This window comes from Equus przewalskii, chromosome X, assembly GCF_037783145.1.
Source record: "Equus przewalskii isolate Varuska chromosome X, EquPr2, whole genome shotgun sequence".
Classification (NCBI taxonomy): domain Eukaryota; kingdom Metazoa; phylum Chordata; class Mammalia; order Perissodactyla; family Equidae; genus Equus; species Equus przewalskii.
The window spans coordinates 43,184,187-43,202,910 of NC_091863.1; the positions used below are offsets into that span (position 1 = coordinate 43,184,187).

The following is an 18,724-nucleotide window of genomic DNA, read 5'->3' on the forward strand; positions in this document are numbered from 1 at the left end:
TTTTACATAAATGATATAGAGAAGTAATGTACATGTACTATAACTTGCTTTTCTCACTTAAGAGTGTGTATGTGTAGGAGAGTTTTATACGTCAGTATATATCCATCTCTTATTTTTTAAACAGATGCGTGTTACTACTAAATATAGATGTACTGCTGTTTATTCCATTATTCTCTTACAGATGGATATTTAAGTTCTTTTCAGTTTTTTTGCTCTTTCAAACAATGCTTCAGTAAAAAATCCTTGTACATACATAGTTTTACACGTACAAAAATATTTTTCAAGTAGATTCTAAGAAGTGGAATTGCTAGGTGACAAATATGCACTAGATACTTGGAATTTGCCATATGCAAAGGCTATTCCAGTTTATCTGCCAACAGTGCATGGAGTGTCGAATTTCTCGTACACTTCTCAAAAGTGATATTAACAGATTTTTTTGCTTATCTCTTGGACAAAAAATGATATTAAGTTGTTTGAATTTGCATCTCCCTGCTTCCTAAAGAGTTTGAGCCATCCCCAATCATACGTGTATTGGCCATTTGTATTTCTTCTCACTGATTTTTTTAGTTCTTTATATATTCTAGATATTAATGCTTTGCTATACATGTTGCAAATGTTTGCTCCCAGTCTGTTGCTTATCTTTTAACCTTGTTCATGGTCAAATGGCCAAATGTATTAGCTTTTTTGTTAATGGTCTTGCATTTTGCCTTTTTAAGAAAGCCTTTCTTCAGATTAGAAATATGTTCTGCTGTGTTTTCTTTTAGTAGTTATATAGTTTTGGTTTTTACATTTAGCTCTCTAATCTACCTGGAATTTATTTTTGTTTCTGGTTTTAAGTGGGGCTTTAAATTTCCCCCAAAATGGATAGCCAATTATTCTGACACTAGTTACTATGCTATCTGTTCCTCACACATTTGAAATGCCATCTTTCCCGTGCACTATACTCCCATACATACATGTGTCTGTTTCTGTACTGATTCTTGTTCTCCCTTAGTCCATTTGTCTATTTCTGTGTTGAAACCACATTGTTTATCTTACTCTAGCTATATTATATGTAATATCTGGTAAAGCAAATTCTCCTCGTTCTTTCTCAAGATTTTCTTTGCTTTCCTTGTGCTTTTTTAAAATCAGCTTGTAAATTTGGGACAAAAACATCTCTTTGGGATTTAGATTGGGTTTGCATTGATTTTGGAGTAATCTGGGAGAGGGGAGTTTGTGAAGATGCTGATAATGAGTCTTTCTACCAAAGAAAGGTATATTTTATGTACAGTGCTTCACTAAAATTTTACAGTTTTCTTTATATAAGTCTTGCATATTTCTTCTTGAGTTTATTTCTAGCTGAATATTTTATAGCTTTGTTGCGATTATGACCAGGATAGTTTTTTTTTTTTTTAAATCACAGTGACCTGTCCTTCTGGGGCAGCCATCCCTTCTGACCCCCTCCTGGCGCCACCTTACCCCAGAGCCCTCACCTTAGGATAGTTGTTTTTTAATTACATTTTCTAATTGGTTATTGCTGATGTATAGCAGAATCGTTGATTTCTATTTGTTGATTTTGTCTTTGGCCTTTCTGCTGAACTTTTTTATTAGTTCCTATTATAGTTTTTTAGTTGATTTCCTTGGATTTTCTAGATAGATAATCGTATAGTCTGCAAGTTCTGAGTTTTGTTTCCTACTTTCCAATATTTGTAAGTCTTATTTCCTTAAGTGGTAACAGTGATAATAGAAATTCTTGGCTTATTCCTAACTTTAATTATTGTTTATGTGAAAGATACTTAACCTCACTCATAAGATAAATGCTAATTGAAACCACACAGTTTCCTTTTTTAAACCTATCAGAGTGTTAAAAATCAAAACGTTTGATAACACCTTTTTTCTTGTCAAGGCTGTGGGGTAAAAGACACTCTCGCACATTGCAGGTGGGAGTTTAAATTGGTACAATGACCATGGATGGCAGTTTGGCAGCTTTATATAAAGATGCAGATGTATTATGTGTACTCTTCTGGCTATATTAGTGTACTTCAATAAAAGTTAAATATGCAGATTTCCTTTGATCCAGCTGTCCCATTTCACGGAATTTACATGTATGTGTATACACACACACATATGCAAAATGAAATATTCAGTGTTATCTGTCATAGCAAATAATTGAATACTATATAGATATTAAAAAATAAGAATGAGGAACCTCTGTGTACTGACAGGGAAAAAAATTTCTTAAGTTATTATGACTATTAAAGCAAGCTTGGTATATACTATGCTTCTTTTTGTGTAGAAAGGGAGGGAGAGGGAGAACGTATATTTATGTTGCTTATTTACCCAAAGAAACTCCAGAGGGCTGCACAAGAATCTAATGAGTGGTTGGGGGAGTGGTGGGAACTGAATGGATAGGAAACAGGGTTGGGAGTGAACCTGTCCATTATATATCTCTATCTTTTACTTTTGAATCTTATGATTATATTTTTAAAAACTAAATTAATAATGGTTTCTTGAATTGTTTCAGCTGCTCCAAGGACATTGTTTTCTTTTTCTTGATCTTTCTCTTCTGTGTTAAAGATTTTCGTCAAATGGCTGTCTCCTGATTCTGTTCGTATTTAAGAATGACCTAGTAGAAGGGCTAACTGGGAGTTCTGTGTACCTCGGTAGAGTACACAGCCTACAACTGGTAGGCTTTATTTTGGGGTAACTAGGTAGGAAGCTGGCTGTTACACTTGGACGGCCCAAATGCCAGAGGGCAGAGGCCTTTGCTTTGGGGCACCCTTATTCTTCCCAGTTTGTTGAATTTGGTATTCTGCAGGCAGGGATTTCTTTCTTTCAGGGGGAGAGTTCATCAACTGTATCATAATTCAGACCTTCAGTTAATCCCTGTTTTCAGCTTTTTTCTCACTCTGGCTCTTTTTGGGATCAGTCTTTGCATGTGGAGTCCCTCTGGAGTTTTGCCCCGCAAGTCTGCTCCCTCCTAGGTTGGAACCCTTTCTATTATATACTTTAGATTGGAGCATCCTTTGATTTATGTTTTCAGTCAGTTCTTTCCTGTCTTCTCTCTGTCAGAAATTGTTGAAATCTTGTATTTGCTATGCCATTTTCCATTCATGTCCTTGACTTGTGATGTATACGTTTATGTTCTTTTCCTATCGCTTTTCCAGGGTCTTGAAAAATACAAGAGAGAGAGGGATTCACTTCACCTTCTTGAACCAGAAGTCAACAGTAGTATGTCTTAAACTTTGATAAACTGTAGGCTCCTTGAGGACAAGAACTGACTTTTCTTTTATCCCCAGACGCTGACACAGTACTTGGCACTTGGTAAATGTTTATTCTCATGAATATGCATATGTGTGTGTGAGAGAGAGAATTGCTAACGGAAAATTTACTGTGTAATTTTGATTATTTAAATATGCATTCTTTCAATTGCTGGTTCCCAAATTTGAAGAAATTCTTGAGTCATTGATTGACAAAGTACTGATTGTGTGCTGGGTTTCCCATGGATAGAACCACAAAAAGTTACAGGGGAAAAATTATTTTGAACTTTTAACTCAACTGCTCCAAGCTTATATATCAAACATGTTGAAAGAGTAGATATAGGGTGCAGATTTGTGAGATTTTTCCTATTATTTCAGTCTCTCTAGGAGTGGTTTTGCAGTTGTATTTATACATATTCTTAGGGCTTAGATTGCTGTGTTACCATTTTATGAAGGAAAAAAAATGGTCACACACAGGTTATGATATATAGCTGTTGAACTCAGAAAGAAACTTCAGGTTTAAGGCTTGATTTTTGTGGCCTATTTCACTGAGCTGTGTTTTTGCATTGCTGAATGTAGAAGAGAGATCCTGGTTACTGAAGCATACTCCTTTAGCTATACCAACATGGTTTATTACTGGAAAGCTTTAAAAGAGTATATTATATACATTTTGGCCTTACTAAATAGAGTCTCCTGAAAATCATTTAATGTTTTCTTGAGTATTTTTGATGCTTTAATATGGTGCTTTAATATAGTGCTGCTCCTATGGGTTATTAAGAGGTAGAAAAAAAAGCTTCCATTTATTGATTATTATATTGTGCCAAGCACCATGCTAAGTAGTTTATATGATAATTTTCATATCAATCCTGTGAGATTTCACAAATGAAATTAAGAATGAATGAGGTTAAGTAATTTGCCCCAAATCTCTGAGGAGTGAGAGGCAGAACCAAGATTTGATTCCAGGTTTATACTACTCTAAAGCCTGTGTTCTGAAACTCTGTTTTATGGTCAAGAAGCTATTGGATCTACGATGAAAAGGCCCCGGAAAAGGCTTAGTGAAGGTCTTGGCTTATTTTTTTTTAATTTAGTTCATAATAGTTTAAATCAATGTGAAATTTCAGTTGTACATTATTTCTTGACTGTCACCACATAAGTGCTCACCTTCACCCACTGTGCCCACCCTCCACCCACCTTCCCCTGGTAACCACTGAACTGTTTTCTTTGTCCATGTGTTTGTTTATATTCTACATATGAGTGAAATCATCTGGTATTTGTCTTTCTCAGACTGGCTTATTTTGCTTAGCATAATTCCCTCCAGGTCTTTCCATGTTATTGCAAATGGGATGAATTTGTCCTTTTTATGGCTGAGTAGTATGCCATTGCATATATATATACCACATCTTCTTTATCCAATTATCAGTCGATGGGCACTTGGATTGTTTCCATGTCTTGGCTATTGTCAATAGTGCTGCAATGAACATAGGGGTGCAGAAGTTACTTTGGATTGTTGATTTCAAATTGTTTGGGTAGATACCCAGTAGTGGGATAGCTAGGTCATATGGAAGGTCTATTTTTAGTTTTTTGAGGAATCTCCATACTGTTTTCCACAGTGGCCACACCAGTTTGCATTTCCACCAGCAGTGTATGAGGGTTCCCTTTTCTCCACACCCTCTCCGACATTTGTTATTTTTAGTCTTAGTAATTATAGCCAATTTAACAGGTGTAAGGTGGTATCTTAGTGTAGATTTGATTTGCATTTCCCTAATGATTAGTGATGTTGAACATCTTTTCATGTGTTTATTGGCCATCTGTATATCTTCTTTGGAAAAATGTCTGTTCATATCCTCTACCCATTTTTTGGTTGGGTTGTTTGTTTTTTATCCTTCAGTTGTACGAGTTCCTTATATATTACGGAGATTAACATCCGGTCAGATATATGACTTGCAAATATTTTCTCCCAATTGCTGGGTTATCTCTTTGTTTTGATTCTAGTTTCTTTTGCCTTGCAGAAGCTCTTTAGTCTGATGAATTCCCACTTGTTTATTTTTTCTTTTATTTCCCTTGTCTGAGAAGACATGGTATTTGAAAAGATCCTTTTTAGTTCGATGTCAAAGAGTGTACTACTGATATTATCTCCCAGGAGTTTTATAGTGTCAGGACATATCTTCAAGTCTTTGATACATTTTGAGTTTATTTTTGTGTATGGCATGAAATAGTGGTCTACCTTCATTCTTTTGCATGTGGCTGTCCAGTTTTCCCAACACCATTTATTGAAGAGACTGTCTTTTCTCTATTGTATGTTCTTGGCACCTTTGTCGAAGATTAGCTGTCCGTAGATGTGGGGTTTTATTTGTGGGCTTTCAGTTCTGTTCCATTGATCTGTGTGTCTGTTTTTGTATCAGTACCATGCCATTTTGATCACTATGGCTTTGTAGTACACTTTGAAGTCAGGGATTGTGATACCTCCAGCTTTGTTCTTTTTTCTCAGGATTGCCTTAGCAATTTGGGGTCTTTGGTTGTCCCATGTGAATTTTAGGATTCTTTGCTCTATTTCTGTGAAGAATGTCATTGGGATTCTGATTGGGATTGCGTTGAGTCTTTAGATTGCTTTGGGTGTTATGGAGGTTTTAGCTATGTTTATTCTTCCAATCCATAAGCAAGGAATCTCTTTCCATCTCTTTTGTCATTATCAGTTTCTTTCAGTAATGTCTCATAGTTTTCATTGTATAAGTCCTTCACCTCCTTGGTTAAATTTATTCCTAGGTACTTTATTCTTTTAGTTGCGATTGCAAATGGAATTGTATTCTTGAGTTCCCCCCCTTCACTCTGAGCCTGCATTTGTCTTTTGAGCTGAAATGTGTTTCCTGGAGGCAGCAAATTGTTGGGTCTTGTTCTTTAATCTATCTCACCACTTTGCATCTTTTTATTGGAGAATTCAATCCATTTACGTTTAGTGTGATTATTGCTGTATGGGGGCTCAATGCTGTCATTTTATCACTCGTTTTCCAGTTTCCCTGCATTTCCTTTATTTCTCATCCTGTGTGTTTTGGTCTAGCCCTTGAATTATGTAGTTTTGTTTGATGCTTTTCTTTGGTTTTTCATTATTTATTATCTGTGTCTCTGTTCTGCTTTTTTGTTTAGTGGTTACCCTGAGGTTTGTATTCAGAATCTCGTGTATAAGACAGTCCATTTTCTGGTGGCCTCTTATTTCCTTAGACTAAACCGATTTAGTCCCTTTCCTTCTCCCCTCCTAAGGTGTTTTTCTCATATCTTATTCCAACTTGTGTTGTGAGTTTGTGGTTAAAATAACAAGGTCGTCTTTGTTTTTGGTGTTTTCCTTCACTTTAGCCTAACTCTGTAGTTGAATATTTGCTATCCTTTTCTGATTCTGTCTACCTATTTATCTCCTTACTCTGTGTTCATGACCCCTTTTTCCCTTTTTTTCTTTTTTCGGGTATGAGGGCCTTCTTGAGGATTTCTTGTAGGGAGCGTCTCTTGGCTACAAAGTCCCTTAGCTTTTGTTTGTCTGGGAAAGATTTAATTTCTCCCACATATCTGAAGGATATTTTTGCTGGATAGTTTGTTCTTGGCTGAAGATTTTTGTCTTTTTTTTTCTGGGAGATTAGTCCTGAGCTAACATCTGCTGCCTATCCTCCTCTTTTTTTGCTGAGGAAGACTGGCCCTGAGCTAACATCTGTGCCCATTTTCCTCTACTTTATATGTGGGATGCCTGCCATGGCATGGCTTGCCAAGCAGTGCCATTTCTGCACCCAGGATCCGAACTGGTGAACCCCCTGCCATGGAAGCAGAATGTGCACATTTAAGTGCTGCACTACCAGGCTGGCCCCCAGATTCTTGTCTTTTAAAGATTTCAATATGTCATTTCGTGCTCTCCGAGCTTGGACGGTTTTTGCAGAGGAATCTGCTGAAAGCCTGATAAGAATTCTTTTGTATGTTAGTTTCTTTTGCCTTGCTGCCCTTAGTATTCTTTGTCATTCATTTTTGCCAGTTTTACTACTTTATGCCTTGCAGTAGGTCTTTTTACATTGTCAAATCTAGAAGATCTGGAAGTTTCTTCCACACAGATTTCCCTCTTTCCCTTGATTTGGGAAGTTCTCTGCTATTATTTCTTTGAACACGCTTTCTGCTCCATTCTCCTTCTCTCCACCTTCTTGAATACCTATAATTCTTATGTTGCATTTCCTCATTGAGTTAGATATTTCTTCGAGACTTTCTTCATTTCTTTTTAGTGTTAGTTCTCTCTTCTCTGTCTGGAGCATTTCAACATGTCTATTTTCGATTATGCTGATACGCTCCTCTGTGATGTGCACTCAAGCATTCAGGGAATCTGTATTATTTTATCTCTTCCCTTGTGTCATCTCTAGTATTTCTGATTGAATCTTCTTTATAGTTTCAATGTCTTTTGTGAAGTAGCTCCTGAACTCGTTGAATTGTTTCTCTACATTCTCTTTTACCTTGTTGAGTTTTTTGATGATAGCTATTTTGAATTCATTGTCATTTAGCTTACATATTTCTCTGTACTCAGGACTGAGTTCTGGGTGCTTGTCGTTTTCTCTCTGGTCTGGAGATTTGATGTAGTGTCTGATGTTGGAAAGTCAGCCCTTTCTCATTCTGATATTATTTGGTTGCAGTTACTACCTATCGCCACTGGGTGGGGGTTGAGAGCCACGTATTCTGAGCCCTCCACTTTCACTCAATATCCCAGGCAGTGGAGCAGCATGGCACAGGACTGGTAGGGGGAGGGGCACTTTCTTCTGTGGGCACTCCGGGCTTTCTTGATTCGCTCTCGCTATCTGGTCTCCTGGGATCTTGGCTTGAGGAGGTTATCCCCCGTGAAAGCTTTTGCCCCATTAGAGGGGCTTCTCTCTAGTCTTCACGGGCCCTAGGGTGTCCTTGGTGATCCTGCACACAAGCACAAACGTCCCCTTCCCGACTCCTTCCCTCACAGATCCTCCTGCGGCAGTGATCGCAGTCTTTAGGGGAGGGAGCGAAGTTGTCTCTTACCCCGTTCCAGCTCCTCTGAGGGGGGCTTCAGCCTCTCTGTACTCCATCATGTGGCTGCGTGTCTCTGATGTTTTTGTATTATGTTAGGGTGTCCTCTGTTGGAGTTTGGATGCCCCTTTTTGTTTGTATATATGTTGTTGTATGTATGTATGTTGTTTGTATGGATGTATGTATGTTTGTTTGTATGTTGGAGGGGAGAGAGTCCCAGGCAAGTTCATTCCATCATGTTGCTGACGTCAGTGATCCTTGGCTTATTTCTTAAAATTTATTTTTCTTATTTGTTGTTTACTCTTCGGCTGCTAGTTATTACATTTTATTTTTGTCAGATCTTTTCCTTTCAGAAGACTGATTCTCAACCTAGGAGACCAGGCTGAAGATAAGGAGAGTGGACAGAATGGGGGTAGGGGAGGTAGAGAGTATAGTTTTAAAAAGGCATATTTGATGTTATGATGGCTTTTATTTTAGTGAAAACATTTTATTTTAAGATTCTTAGGGGCTGGCCCCATGGCCAAGTGCTTAAGTTCACGTGCTCCGCTTTGGTGGCCCAGGGTTTCACCGGTTTGAATCCTGGGTGTGGATGCGGCACCGCTCATCAAGCCATGCTGAGGTGGTATCCCACATGCCACAACTAGAAGGACCCACAACTAAAAATACATAACTATGTACCAGGTGGCTTTGGGGAGAAAAAGGAAAAATGAAATCTTAAAAAAAAAAAAACTATTCTTAAAGAGGGACATCATATTTTATTGAGCTATAATTTATGTACCATAAAATTCACCAGTATAAATGTCAATGATTTCTAGTAAATGTATAGTTATATAAACTTGATACATTCTAATGTTAGAACATTTCCGTCACTTGTAAAAGATCCCTTATGACAGTTTGCAGTAAGTCCTGTTCCTATGCCCTAGCCCCAGGCAACAACTAGTCTATTTTCTGTCTCTATAGATTTGCATATTCTAGACATTTCATATAAATGGAACCATACTGGATATGGTCTTTTCCTCTGGCTTCTTTCACTTATCATAATGTTTTCAACGTTCATCCTAGTTGTGGGGTATATCAACACGTCATTGCTTTTTATTGCCAAATAATATTACATTGAGTGGGTATCTCACATTTTGTTTATTCGTCAGTTGATAGTCATTTGGATTGTTTCCATCTTTTGACTATTGTGAATAACGCTGCTATGAACACTTGTGTACAAGATTTTCTGCAGACATATGTTTTCATATCTCTTGGGTAGTGGTGTCATATGGTAAGTCTATGTTTAACTTGTTGAGGAACTGCCAGACTATGTTCCAAACCAGCTGCGCCATTTTACAAGGGAATGTTATGAGGGGTCCATTTTCTCCACATCCTTACCGACACTTGTTACTGTCTTTTTTTTGAGGCAGATTAGCCCTGAGCTAATATCTGCCACCAATCCTCCTCTTTTTTGCTGAGGAAGACTGGCCCTGAGCTAACATCCATGCCCATTTTCCTTTACTTTATATGTGGGACGCCTGCCACAGCATGGATTGCCAAGTGGTGCCATCTTCACACCTGGTATCTGAACTGGCAAACCCCAAGCCACCGAAGTGGAACATGCGAATTTAATCACTGTGCCACCAGGCTGGCCCCATTACTGTCTGTCTTTTTTATTGTGGCCGTCCTCATTGGTATGAAGTAGTGTTTCATTGTGGTTTTGATTTGCATTTTCCTAATGAGTAACAATATGGAAAATATTTTCATGTGTTTATTGGTCATTTCTATACCTTCTTTCGAGAAATGTCTATTTAGATCTTTAGCCCATTGGATTGTTTATCTTTTCATTATTGAATTGTAAGAATTCTTTATATATCCTGAATACTAGTCCCTTATTAGATAGATGATTTGCACATATTTTCTCCAGCCTTTTTGCTTTTCACTTTCTTGATGGCATCCTTAAGCACAAAAGTTTTAAATTTTGTTGAGGTCCAACTTCTCAATTTTCTCTTTTATCACTTGTATTTTTGTTGTTGTATCTGGGAAATCATTGCTTAAACCCGAGTCACTAAGGTTTATTGAAGTGTTCTCTTCCAAGAGTTTTATATTGTTAGCTCTTACATTTAGGTCTATGATCCGCTTTGAATTCATTTCTCATATGGTGTGAGGTAGAGGTCCAACTTCATTCTTTTGTATGTGCATATCCAGTTGTCCAAGAACCTTTTGTTGAAAGACTGTTTTTCCCCATTGAATAGTCTTGGGCTCTTTGTTGAAAATCAATTGACAATAAATGGTAAAGTTTACTTCTAGACTCTCAATTCTATTTCAATGATCTATATATCTGTCCTTATTGTTCATTTCCAATGTAATTCTTTTGTGGTAGGAGGTATTGTTTGATATCAATCCTTTTAAATTTATTGATATTTATTTTATTGCATGGTATATGATCTGTTCTGGAGATTTTTCTATGTGTGCTTGAAAAGAGTGTATATTTTGCTCTTGTTGGGTGGTGTGTTCTATAGATGGCAGTTAGGTCAAGTTGGTGGATAGTATGGCCCAGTTTTCTAGATTCTTGCTGGTTTTCTGTTTAGTTGTTTTCTACTGTTGTTATTGAATTGTTTCTTTCTCTTCAGTTTTTGTTTAATGTATTTTGGGGCTCTGTTGTTAGATATGTATATGTTTATAATTGTTATATTGTCCTAATGAATCTTTTCTTATAAAATGTCCCTCTTTGTCTTTAGTGACATTTTTTGTCTTACGGTTGGTTTTTAAAAGACTGAGGGAACACTCCTTTCTCCATCTCTCCTATTTGTTGCTTCTTATCTTGTAGTTTGGGAAACTAGGTGACCAAACATGTTAGAATTATTATACCAGAGCAGTACTACTTGCCCTTCTGTTTTCATTTTAGGGTTCTGAGTAAGATTTCATTTTTTAAAGGAGGTTCTGCACTAATTCTCTGATTTTACCTATTTGTGTCTGCTTAGAAGTCCTTTTGTCTTATGGATCTCTGCTCTTCAGGTTTCTTCAAGTGACCTTCAAAGTGACCTTCAGTCAAGTGAAATGAATAATATTATTCTTTCTTAAGAATATCTCACCTAAAATGTTAACATTTGGGGAATGTGAGTGCACCATATACTGGATTCTTTGTATATCCTTGCAGGTTTTTTCCCAAGTCCAAAATTATGTTAAAATAAAAAGTTAAAGAAAAATCCTCCACTTAAGTGAGGCATTGTTGGTTGCCTTTTCTTACTTGCAGGCAATACTAATATTATTAAGTGACTTTTGAAGTATATTGATTTGGCAGTGTAACCTTATAGAGCACTTCATGAGTTCTTGTTTTAGTTCTTACCTCTGGTGTTAGTACAGCTATGTCCTAGTAGTGTTATCTGATAGGCAAATTTCTGGAAGTTATCATAGACTCTTCCTTTTCCCTTACAGACATATTCAGGCAGTAAATCTTGCATTTAGTACTTCTTTAATGTATCTTGAATCTATCTCTCTTGCCACTATTCTCATTCAAACCTCAGCATCTATTTCATGGTTTATTGCAGTAGCTCTCTAACTGGTCTCCTTGTTTTACATTGTATGACATAGAAATCTTTGGTGACTATCTGCCTCTCTGTCCTCATCTGCCTGCTTCTAATGTGCCTGCAAGTAAACTGTTCGTGGTACCACTCATACACTTACTTTGTGCTGTTTCATGACTTTGCTTGTGATCTTCCCTTTGCTTGGATCAGCTAATTTTCTTTCTTTGAGACTCACTTCAGGCATTTTTTCCAGGAAACCCTACTTAGAGTGTCCGACCTCATTCTTTTGCATGTGGATATCCAGTTTTCCCAGCACCATTTGTTGAAAAGGCTGCTCTTTCCCCATTGAATTGTCTTGGCATCCTTGTTGAAAATCTATCAATTATAAATATGTGGGTTTATTTCTGGACTCTACTTTTATTCTGCCTATCTATACATCTATCCTTATGCCAGTACCACATTGTCTTAATACTGAAGCTTTGTAGTAGATTTGAAAATTGGGAAGGGTGAATCCTCCAACTTTGTACTTTTTCAAGATTGTTTTGGCTTTGGCTATTCTCAGCCCTTTGAAGTTCTATATGAATTTTAGGATCAGCTTGTTAATATCTGTAAAGAAAGCAGCTGGGATTTTGATAGGAATTGTGTTGAATGTGTATAACAGTTTGGAGTATTTCTCCCCATTTTGTTTGTTTTAGTTCAGGGTTGTTTTTCTTTAGTTTTTCAAATTTGATATTTCTGTTTCTTTTTGGTTTGACATGACAAATTGTGCCTTGTAAGGCACATAGTATAATAAACAGGTATACAGGCTTAACTTTGTGATGCATGTTTGTCATGAGAAGGGAAGGATTTTCTTATTGGTGGTTTGACTATTCTTTTGAAAAATTTTTTTCCTTATATATTCTATATATTTCCACATGTTCATTGTGGAAAGTTTTAGAAAATACAGAAAAGCAGGAAGAAAAAAGTCTGTAATTCCACCATTCAGAGTTAATATTTTGTGTGTGTGTGTTTATGTGTGTGTGTATATGGAAGCTTGTTGTATCTATTTCTTTTTTTTAACCATATAATTTATAGGGAATGTCTTTTCATCTCACTAAAAACTGCAGTGTTTTTTAAATGATGTATCCAATCTCATTTTGGAGTATTTAATTAAACTTCTATTAGGCTTATGTTTTGTTACAGTTTTTCCAAATTTTAAGTGCTATAATGAATGTCTTTATAGTTAAATCTTTGCACAGATTCTTTTTTTTTTTTTTTTTTTGGAGGAAGATTAGCCCTCAGCTAACTACTGCCAGTCCTCCTCTTTTTGCTGAGGAAGCCTGGCTCTGAGCTAACATCCGTGCCCATCTTCCTCTAGTTTATACGTGGGACGCCTACCACAGCATGGCTGCCAAGCAGTGCCATGTCCGCACCCGGGATCCGAACCAGCGAACCCCGGGCCGCCGAGAAGCGGAACGTGCGAACTTAACCGCTGCGCCACCGGGCCGGCCCCCTTGCACAGATTCTTGACTATTTTTCTAAGACAAGTTCCTATAAGTGGAATTGCTGGTTCAAGAGGTTGCATATTTTTAAGTCTTTCTTGCCATTTTTTAAATTATAGTGTGTTAATATTTGACAGTAGTTTCTTTCTGTTAAAATCCGAAGGCAAGCTCATAAACAAGTATTTGCATTATTCAAAACTACTATTGAATGTTCATAGCAGCATTATTCACAATGTCAAAAGGTGGAAACAACCCAGTCCATTGACCAGATGAATGTATAAACAAAATGTGGGAGTCGGGCCTGTGGCCGAGTGGTTGGGTTCGTGCGGTCCACTTCGGCAGCCCAGAGTTTCGCCAGTTCGGATCCTGGGCGCAGACATGACACTGCTCATCAGGTCACGCTGAGGTGGCATCCCACATACCGCAAGTAGAAGGACCCACAGCTAAAAATATACAACTGTGTGCTGGGGGGCTTTGGGGAGAAAAAGGAAAAATAAAATCTTTAAAACAACATGTGGTATATACGTACAATGGAATATTGTTCAGACTTAAAAAGAAATAAATTCTGCTACATGCTACAACATCTATGAACTTTGAAAACATTATGCCAAGTGAAATAAGCCAGATGCAAAAGGATAAATGTTGTATGATTCCACTTATGTGAAGTACCTAGAATAAGCAAATTCATAGGGACAGAAAATAGAATAGAGATTACCAGGGGCTGGGGAGATGGGGAGTTAGTGTTTAATGGATACATAATTTCAGTTTGGGATGATGAAAAAGATAGTAGTGATGATTGCACAATATTGTGAATGTACTTAATGCCACTGAATTGTACACTTCAAATGGTTAAGATCATAAATTTGATATTAAGTATATTTCACCACAAAGAAACTACTGTTGGATTGATTCCAGAATTTTAGACAAAGACCACCTACTGAGAAATTGTCTGCTTGTTTTACTTATTGTGTGTGTTAACCTTGTAGTTAAGTGAACTCAGGGTTTGGATTCTTGTTTTAAATATGATGGATTGATAGATGGGGCTGAAAACCAGGTTCCTAACCAATATTCATACAATATCAAGACTTGCTGAGCTATATGCCAAGCAGTCTGCCACTGAGGACTACAGTGATAAACAAGATAAGACATGGTCCCTGGAGTCTGATGGTTGCTAAGATTGGAGAGGAAAAAGAGCAAACATCTTATTTTAAAAAAAAGGGATTAAACCATCAGGTGACTTATTTTCTCCTTAATGATTTCCTTTGTGGGCTGATTTTAAAATATCCTTTTTTCCCCTTCAGGTTGCTATGGAAACATATGACCGCGTAAAAGGAAGTCCATTCTGATAATTCTGATACCTGAGATGTAACTGGACTGAAGAGTGGAAAAGGAAAAATTTTAGTGCCAACCTTAATTACAATGGCTACTGATTCAGGAGAGCCAGCTAGCACAGAAGATTCTGAGAAACCTGATGGAGTTTCATTGGAAAACAGAGTTCCTCAGGCTCCAGCGACTTTGACAGTAGAAGCAAGACTAAAGGAAAAAAACAGTACCTTGTCTGCTTCTGGGGAAACCATAGAAAGGAAGAGATTCTTCCGAAAGAGTGTTGAGATGACAGAAGATGACAAAGTTGCTGAATCTTCCTCCAAAGATGAGAGAATAAAGACTGCAACAGATATTCCAAGAGTAGAAAAGCTTCCTACAAATGTGCTAAGAGGAGGACAAGAAGTTAAATATGAACAATGTTCAAAGGCAACTTCGGAATCCTCAAAAGATTGTTTCAAGGAGAAAAATGAAAAGGAAATGGAAGAAGAAGCAGAAATGAAGGCTGTAGCTACTTCTCCTAGTGGCAGGTTCCTGAAATTTGACATAGAGCTGGGAAGAGGAGCATTTAAAACAGTGTATAAAGGACTGGACACTGAAACATGGGTTGAGGTTGCTTGGTGTGAACTGCAGGTGGGTATAAAATCTTCTTGGTTTTAATAAATTGCAGTTTTAACTGGCCTGGCCTTCTGAGTGATCCAGGATTAAAATGTATCATGGATTAAAATAAAATGAAGAGTTTGTCCCCCACCTCCCTGAAATTGTGCTCCTTTCCTAGATCCTCTTAGGAGCTCATGCCGACCTTTTTTTCTCCTAATGTTTTCCCCTCTGTTTTAAAGGAGAAAAATATCATGGCTTTCTTTAGGAAAATGCTCTTAATTTATTAACCTTAGAAAATTCCCGAAACTCTTAACATCTCATTTTGAAAACTTTTAGTAAATGTATGCCTTATGAGTTGATTGTTATACTAAATACTTAAGAGTGTGATATGTTAGGGATATATTCAGTGTGATATCTCTCTTTTCTCTTTTTCTTTCAGTAAATTTTGGGGGGGTTCATGTGGTATTTTTCAGAATAGGAAATGTTTTTCTTGATTCTTTGAGGACTTCTTTTAATATATACTCCACCATGCCTTTGAATTTAGCTCAAAGAGGATCTCTGGAAGAAATAATCACCAGAATCTACTGGGGTTAGTCAGTTGGAATGTGTTTAGAAAGGACAAATGAAAACAATAGAAGAATAGTTGAATTACCTAAATATTTGGTTCCATAATAAATGTTTATGTGGTACTTTTAACTAAAAAAGGACTAAAGGAGGATAAAACATCATAGAAGGGGTTATAATAAGAATAGTTTCAGATAAAAAAAAACGAATAGTTTCAGATAGATGTAGATCAACTATAAGGAAAATCTTTGTGACGTCAATTAGCTCCTGAGAAATAGTCAGTGTTCACGTGAGATGCTTAAAATTAAGATTGAATAAATAAATCACTAAGTATAGGTTTTTTGTTTTTTTTGTGTGTGAGGAAGATTAGCCCTGAGCTAACTACTGCCAATCCTCCTCTTTTTGTTGAGGAAGACTGGCCCTGAGCTAACATCCATGCCCACCTTCCTCTACTTTATATGTGGGACACCCACCACAGCATGGATTTTGCCAATTGGTGCCCTGGTCCGCACCCGGGATCCGAACCAGTGAACCCCGGGCCAATGAGAAGCAGAACGTGCGAACTTAACTGCTGTGCCACCGGGCCGGCCCCTAAGTATAGGTTTTTGTGGTTGTTCAAATTCCAATGGTCTTGGTGCATGTGGGTGTGTATGTATGTACTGTGATTTCACCCGTTCTGAATTTGCTGTAGGTTGCCATTCAGATAGGTTGAAATTTAGTCCAGGTCCCTGCATTTCTAGGAAGCTTTTTGTTTAACACCAAACTTTTGAAACTTTTCTATTTGTAAGAGTCAGTGTTTGCTTTATAAGCAGGATTCCAGAGCCTATTGTTAGGGATTCAGATTCAGTAAGTCTGGGGTGGGATGCAAGATTGCAATTTTAACAAGCTTTCAAAGTGCTTTGCATGAAGTCCCTTATGGCTCTTTGGAGTGCAAGTTACCTAGAAGTTAAGCCAATCTAGTAGTTCTTGAAAGGTGTGTGCATGTGGGGTTTGCTTGGTTTTCTTCTCACCCTATTTTTACCCTTTAAGAATTTTATAAGATCTATGTCATAGAAATATTAGATAATGTGAGCAAACAAACATCAAAATCACCTGAAATTCCAGTACTTTGAAGATGCTTTAAATATTTTAGTATATATCTCTCTGGACTCTTTCTTTTGTGTAAATGTATATATCACTGTGTGTTTTTTACCCTCACAAAATGGAATTGTATTAGAAGATTTTATAGGGGGCTGGCCCCGTGGCCCAGTGGTTAAGTTCGTGCGCTCTGCTTCAGAGGCCCAGGGTTTTGCCAGTTCAAATCCTGGGCGCGGACATGGCACCGTTCATCAAGCCATGCTGACGTGGCATCCCACATGCCACAACTAGAAGGACCCACAACTAAAAGTACACACCTATGTACCAGGGGGCTTTGGGGAGAAAAAGGAAAAATAAAATCTTTAAAAAAAGATTTTACGAAACCTTTTTTCTTTTCTTTACTTATCATGAACATCTTTTCATTACCAGTAATTGTGCATTTACGTCATTTTTTAAAAATTATTATTATATTTGCTCTTTTTTTTGCCTGAGGAAGATTAGCTCTGAGCTAACATCTGTTGCCAGTCTTCCTCTATTTTGTATGTGAGCCATCACCACAGCATGGCCACTGACAGATGAGTGGTATAGGTCCATACCCAGAAACTGAACCCGGCTGCCGGAGCACAGTGTGCCAAACTTAACCACTAGGCTACTAGGGCTGGCCCAACACATCATTATTTTTAATAGATGCCCTTATAAGTTATTTAATCAGTCCTATGTTGTTGGACATCTACATTTTTGTCCAATATTTCACTATTATAACCATGATTGTGATCAACTTCCTTGTATATATATTGAAAACTATGTAAATTTTGATTTCATCTCTGAATTGTGACATCAGTAACGCTCATCCTTTAGGGATACTCTGTAAATGGAGGAAATTATTTCCATTCACTTGGTACTAGGGTACATAGTAAAGATATGTCAAGTATTTTGCAAATTGTATATTCTAGCTATGCTAAAGGATTTGAGGTAAAACTTGAAGAAAATATTCTAGTGGTAGGAACTGCATAGGGGAATGCCATCTATCATTCACCTGTGGAAAGATCGAAAGATCCTATAAGGTCTTGCTATTCAAAGTATAGTCTCTGGACCAGTAGTATGGACATCAGCTGGGAGCTTGTTGGAACTGCAGGTTCCTAGGCCTCATCCTAGACCTGCTGAATCAGAATCTGCTTCTTTGTAACATCTGCAGGTGGTTTGTATGCACAGTAGAGTTTGAAAATCCCTGAAATAAGGGACCAGTTCCAAAAGCTAGCTGAATCAGAGGAGGAGTACCCTTAATACACCAACATGAGCTTTATATTATATATACTGATTCTTGGCATCCACTCCAGGCTTTCCAAATTGGAATCTCCAGGAGATGGGGCCAGGAACTTATTTTAAAAGTTCCCCAGGTAATCGGATACATAGCCAGATTTGGGAATCTCTCATGTGGAGCAAATGTAAATATATAAATTTTAATTTACACAGAGAACAACAATTGCAATTTTCTATTCTGAAAGGAATGTCAGAATTGGTGGACTTAGTTGATGCAGTTTTTGGATCTCACTTAATTTTCTGCATATTTAAAATTAAGAGAAATGAACTCATTTAGAATCCCAGAAGGATAAGCGCCTCATCTTTTAATTACTTTCCTGTGAGTACTGTGCAGTTTGTAATGTACAATTTCCCATTTTTTCCCTAAAGTTTTATTTCTTTATAGTATAATTAAACAATTTTGTAGCAAAACATTCCAGTGAGCAGTTTAAATGTTTAAATTATTGTAGCTTCTTTTCCAATCTTTGTTTATATATATGTGTATAATATATAAAATTGGCTATTTATCAATTGATACATATTTTCTACTTATTAACATCATTAAAATATGTGAACTGTATTTTATTGCATTCATACTACCTCTTGCTTAGTCTTCTCCCTT

General features: G+C 37.1%; 1 protein-coding gene across 7 annotated transcripts in view; it reads left to right on the forward strand.

Moving 5' to 3' along the window:
- The window catches only part of WNK3 (WNK lysine deficient protein kinase 3), a 168,945-nt gene that overhangs the window by 8,164 nt on the left and 142,057 nt on the right, over positions 1-18,724 (forward strand). For 6 of the 7 annotated variants that reach the window (XM_070605478.1, XM_070605482.1, XM_070605477.1 and 3 more), the window contains exon 2: positions 14,541-15,195. In XM_070605478.1, the coding sequence (XP_070461579.1) occupies positions 14,659-15,195 (537 nt within the window). In that variant the 5' untranslated portion in view covers positions 14,541-14,658. Of the gene's footprint in view, positions 1-3,146; positions 3,304-14,540; positions 15,196-18,724 lie in introns of those variants that run through there. The other variant, XM_070605480.1, reaches the window with a different exon arrangement.